The sequence below is a fragment of the Cibotium barometz genome, chromosome 1 (assembly GCF_041138505.1).
Source record: "Cibotium barometz isolate CiBa-2024 chromosome 1, ASM4113850v1, whole genome shotgun sequence".
NCBI lineage: Eukaryota > Viridiplantae > Streptophyta > Polypodiopsida > Cyatheales > Cibotiaceae > Cibotium > Cibotium barometz.
The window spans coordinates 60,452,608-60,458,687 of NC_141046.1; the positions used below are offsets into that span (position 1 = coordinate 60,452,608).

Here is a 6,080-nt window from a genome sequence, read left to right on the forward strand (position 1 = left end):
ACAAAGGACCTGTGAGCAGCCTTTGGGCTATCCTGGACCACTCTTGTGGGTGCCAGAGACAGCAGCCAAATAGGCACCATGGGGGTCAGCTGAAGAATTATCGAAACTACAAGACTCTTAGTAAGTCCCTTAAAAAAAAAAATCTCCTGATAACAAGAAAATCCGTTCACAAATTCTGTCAATGGACTCAAAACACAAATCTTATCAATTGTCATTAGGTTTTGCAAAGATAGCCTAAGTTTGACAATTAGGTTTTTAAACAGTGGCACACCTGAATTTCGACTGCATTGACCAAGAACGGGCTAGGCTCCAAAAGAAGTGATGAATTGGTAGACAGTACAAATGTCTCGGTAGCATACCAGTCCATAGTTAGTGCATATACAGCTGTTCACCCACCAGCAAAGTACTTTAGCACATAGTAATACACATATTTTCTGTTACATTCAGAAACGTCCATTAAATACATATAGCTTTGACAGTATCAGAACATGTGTATGTTGATAATTACATTTAATTTTTTAAAAAATCCTGTCAAGGTTTCTTTATTAGTTTAAAACCCGCGTTGTCTCACAATGCATTCTTCTGGACCTTCATAGCATAGCATGCACTTAAGACCAGCCCATACAAGACGTCGCCTAGAGATCCATCAAGTGATTTCTTCACAGCACAAGCATCCACATCAGCCACCTATGGCGACACCACCGCATCGACATCAGCTCATACCAGCGGTACTGTGGGTCCATATTCGTCCCAGGGGAGTCCTAAGTGGGCAGGCCTACTCCATCCTATGTGCTAGGCGCCCCCGACCCAGAGCATTGAGGACCTCCACCACACAGAGACACTCAAGGCCATCCGTAGACTACGTAATAGGCAGGCCATGATCAGGAGGGACTCACTGTCAAGTACATATCACATGCCGATGATACCCTGGCGCCCCTACTAGCCTACATGTTCAATAGGTGAAGGATTTCCACCCACTTGGTCCACTAACACCATCATCCCCATCCTCAAAGCCAGAGATCCACTTGATCCTATTAATTTGAGGATGATCATGATTGACCACACATTGGCCAAACTCTATGGATCAATGCTAGAGGCAAAGCTCACTTCATTTGCAGAGAGACAGGGATGTAGAGCCTTAGGACAGGCAAGCTTTCGGAGGAGCTGCTCTACCCTTGACCACATCTTCACCCTCCACGCCATCATCAAGGATGGCAGAGCACGACATCGGAGGATTTACTACTGCTTTGTGGATTTCCTCAAAGATTTTGATACTGTACCCCGTGTCTGCCTCCTACGGCATCTACAGGAGATAGGAGTCCCATTTGACATGGTTTGGAGCATCATCGCCCTTTATGAGTCCGTCACCGGCCAAGAGAGTCTCAGAAGGTACATCGCAGGAGATTTCCAGCATTATTGGGGTGAAACAGGGCTGCCCTCTATCACCCACTCTTTTTAGCCTCTACATTGATGAGATATCGGGCTTCACTGACAGATTAGACGGGGCTGGTCCCACACTGGCAAGCATATCGATCCCCCTACTACTTTATGCAGATGACATCGTCGTCCTTTCAGATTCAGCCGAGAGGCTTCAAAGACATTTGGATGCCTTACAAGATTTTTGCACTGAGCGAGACCTCGCTGTTAACCTTGGTAAAACCAAGGTAACGGTCGTCAATACCTCCCGCCCCTTCACATCCAGATTGAGCTTCACAAAGGGGAGCCTCTAGAAACTGTCTCATCCTATGTCTACCTTGGTGTCAATTTCACTAGCCCACGTTTCACCAATCCCGCAACACATGCCGGAGTGACACGGGGATATGCAGCCTTGAGCTTACTTGAGTGGCAGTGCTTCCAGACACATTTCTAGGAGCCCAGGAGGGAGGGTTGTCTTTCTCACACCCTCATCACACCAACCTTGATGTGTGGAGCAGCCTTCTGGGGCCAGATTTATCCGATGAGGATTGGCAACAAGTTGAGAGGTCCCAAGTCATGATGTTCTCCCGTATGATCCGCAGAAAACCATCAGTCCCACACCAGATTATCCAAGCAAAGTTTGCTACAGACCCAATGGTAGTGGATGCACTCTTCCAAACAATCACATACCTCCATCGCATCAGTCACATGGATACCCATAGGAACCCGAGGCTTAACCTTAAGTCCTCGAGACAACTAGCACTTGAGAGCTACCCCGGAGTATGGTATCCACTCGGTTTGTCAGAATGCACAGCGGAAATGAAGACAACTGCTGTAGAGAGCAAAACACAGATGAGAGAGGGAGAGAGAAGTTGTATAAACTCTGTATATACACAGTAGAAAAACCCTGGAATGGTACAATGACAAGTGTAGGGGCAAGGGCCATTTTATATAACCCCATGCTGCTAGTCGGTCAACCCAAAACAGGCCGACAACACCCAGATGTCCACGACCAGCAAAAAAACACAGTCAGCCAGTATTGGATCAGGTCGGGTAGCAACTCCACCAGTCGGCCAGCAGAAGATGACAGCCAATAGCCCTCCCACGCCTAGAAAAAATGGAAAAAATACATGGAAAGTGAGGAAAAATGAGGAACACCATAATTGGGCAGGCACACCCACAATAGAGGCCCCGGTGTAATGTACAGACAGGAGATGACTACTAACACCCCCTCTTAACTCCTGGTTGTGGAACCAACCCCAGTGAGCTGGAGTGCTACCAGAGCATAGCCTAAGGTAGAGACTTCGTGAAGAGGTCCGCCGCATTCCTCTGTCGAACAATAAACAAGCAAGATGTCACCAGCCAAAATCTTCTCACACGAACAAAGCGATATTGTATCTCTATGTCTATGTGCTTGGTCCAGGCATGGAAGACCACGTTCCGAGTAATAGTGATACAGCTCTGGTTATCGCACTAGATGATCATGGGCTCCGTCTGTGGAAACCCAATCTCGCCAAGCAACCTCCGCAGCCACACGACCTCGCAAGCAGCACCACAAGTAGCCCGGTACTCTGCCTCTATAGATGACAAGGCAATAGTTGGCTGCCTCTTGCTGCTCCATGATATAGCTCCTGAGCTGAGGGTAAATCCGTAGCCTGATGTAGATCTCCTCGTGTCTGGATCTCCTCCCCAATCTGAGTCACTCCATCCTTGGAGTCGGACTCGGTCCTTTGTTTCCCCTCCAGTGTCGTAGAAGAGTCCAAGACCCTTCGTACCTTGCAATTACCACAAGATCCGCAATCCTGCGTCCCAATGAGACTTCAAAGGCGTCTGCATGAAGAAAGCTCAAGTCCAATCTGGTATTCAGCAACCACATCAATGAACCAACTAGCTTCCGATCCAGAGAGGCATCAACAGGCTCACAAGGATCATTCACTGTAAGCTTCGTGTTCGGGTCCATCGGTGACGTGATAGGCTTGCAGTTCTCCATCCCAAAGGCCTCAAGCAACTCATGAACATACCGCTGCTGAGAGACAAAGAACCCCCTTTGGGTGTGCTAGATCTCCAATCCCAAGAAGAAGTGGTGTAAGCCTAAGTCGGTCATCTCAAACTCCTTTGACAAGGCAGCCTTCGTCATTGCAATGTGCTCCACATGACCACCAATGAGAATGAGGTCATCCACATAAAGGATGATCGACGTGACCAAACCGCGTTCCTGAAAGAGATACAAGTTAGGATCTACGACTGATCTCTGAAATCCGGTCCGTAGAAAGAAGGAATCAATCTTCTGATTCCAAGCCCTGGGAGCCTGCTTAAGACCATACAAGGCCTTCCGCAACCTATAAACCATCCCCTTTGATCCTAGAACCTCAAAGCCCGGAGGCTGCTCAACATACACCTCCTCCTGCAAGTCACCATTAAGGAACGCAGATTTGACATCCATTTGGTATACGGGCCACCACTGAGAAGAGGCAAGGGTAAGAACGGTCCGAATTGTAGTCATCCTCATTGTCGGTGCAAAGGTATCCTCATAGTCGATGCCAAGCCACTGAGCATAACCCTTAGCCACAAGTCTAGCTTTGTGTTTGTCCACCGACCCATCTGACGTATACTTGGTCTTAAAGACCCACTTGACACCAATGACTGACCGTTTTGACGGCCTTGGAACCAACTCCCAAGTTTTATTTTTCTCTATGGCATCCGGTTCCACTTGCATGGCTTTTCTCCAAGTATCCTGAGAAAGGGCTTCCTTTGAGGAAGTGCGCTCTTTGTCCCGCATGATACGAGACATTAAAGCATAGTTTACCTGCTGTAAGAGCTCCGCTGAATGACTTTTGTCACAAACTCTGCGATCTTCGAGGTCCGTCCTCTGTGGTCCACTCAAACGGAAGCTCCGTAACACCTGACTCTCGAAGGGTGTCTAACAACCACCTAGGTACTCGAACAGAACGCAGAGCCTCATGCTGCTGTGGGGGCTCATCTCCAGCCGCGGGCTCAACCTCTACAACTCACTAAGGCTATCCAGCTAGAACAATAGACTAGGAATCATCATCAGACTCATCTGGGTCTCCAAGAAGTGGCGGCTCATCAACAGTGGAAGCAAGAACATGCTCATCAAAAACAACATCTCTGCTGACAACAACCTCATTACACTCCGGGTCATACAACCTCTATCCTTTGGAAAGAGAGTTATTTCCCACAAATACAAGCTTCTGGGGGACTTTGAGTCAAGCTTCCCTCTTTGCTTCTTTGGAATGTGAACTCCCAACACTGGACAGCAAGCTCAGCACCCAAAAGAGGTCATACATGAGATTATTCAGTGGGCATGAGCACGGGACACTATCAAAATGTTGAAAAGATGAAAATCTCATGCCCTTGTGTAACTTTACCAGCCTGTCACATTGTCAGATAAACATATCATGACAAATAGCACTACATCAATGCATTCTGACCAAGAGTCACTATAGTGTTGTATACATACCATCTAGGTGGACTCAGGGCTTGATAGATGTATAGACAAACAATCTTGCTTCAAGTTTTCCAGTAGCCTTCAAGAAGATGCTTAAGGCATTTCACACTAGTTAACTACTTTGCATGTCAAAAGCTGTTCTGGACGTCTACAGTTGTTAAAGTTCACCCCAATACGTAAAATGTGGTTTCTGCCTTGCCCCACTGCTCTCTCTCTCTCTCTCTCTCGCTCTCTCTCTCACACACACACACCACGCGAGCGCACACACACACTCAGAGCACCTGTTGCTGCTGCTTACCACACATACACAAAGCCGGCATGATGAAGCAAACAAAGTATTCTTCTATCATGGACATAATCCTTCGCATCCAGTGGTGCCTACTGATGTGCAAGGACCCAGCAGGTACAAGCAGGACCTCCTCAGAAGTCCCTCCCTCGTCCTCCTCGTCCGAAGAAGGCAGCATCCAGATGCCCCTGGCCTCAGGAGGCTGTGCAGATGCTGGCTCCATACCATCAAGCCCAGCTCAACGTTTCCTACTAGGCCCTCCTTGTGAACCCAATTGCATCTGCCCACATGCGTTAGGTCCAAAGTGAGATGGGTATGGTTGGAGCCCAATTTCTTGAACTGTGTGCATAAAAAGGATCTTTGCTTGCCGGAAGAAGTCCCCCCTTGTGGCAATCGAGCTTCAAATTGTGGTGGGTAAACGCGGGATTGCTGAAAGTGCCTTTCAATATGCCCAATTTTCTTTTGCTCTGAAAGTCAGGAATCAGAAGCCGTGGCTTTTGTTGGAGACCAGAAGCTCCTCAGCAAATCACGAGATCGTCTTGAATGCAGTGTGTGGTTTCTCGTGGTGGGGAGGTTTCAATGAGCAAACTTCAAAATTTTGAAAAAAAAAATAAAAAACAATGCCTTCGAAAATCAATAATTTTGGAAAATTCCCTTTTGATATAATACATTCCTTGAGATGTTTTTTTAGATAAGTTAAGGTTAAATTTCAGTTCAGAATTTGGAAATTTAGTAAACAATCTTTTCCAAAATTTGAGATGTTTGACATGAAATAATTTTTTTCAAATTAATCCTTTTGCATGTTAGTCTATGTATCTAGGTAATGAATCCTATGGGCCATGGCATGTGTGGAGGTAAGTACCAATTTCTTATAGTGTTTTTTTTTTGGGTAAGGGGGGGATTCCAACC

The 6,080-nt window shown here is 46.8% G+C and overlaps 1 protein-coding gene across 1 annotated transcript in view; it reads right to left on the reverse strand.

The window, feature by feature from the left end:
- The window catches only part of LOC147642261 (E3 ubiquitin-protein ligase APD2-like), a 29,366-nt gene extending 23,595 nt beyond the window's left edge, over nt 1-5,771 (reverse strand). Inside the window, exons 1-2 of the mRNA XM_086804506.1 lie at nt 5,184-5,771; nt 272-384 (exon numbers count right to left, since the gene is read on the reverse strand). Of these exons, the coding sequence (XP_086660632.1) occupies nt 272-384; nt 5,184-5,394 (324 nt within the window). The 5' untranslated portion in view covers nt 5,395-5,771. The remainder of the gene's footprint in view (nt 1-271; nt 385-5,183) is intronic.
- Nucleotides 5,772-6,080: the final 309 nt, after the last annotated feature.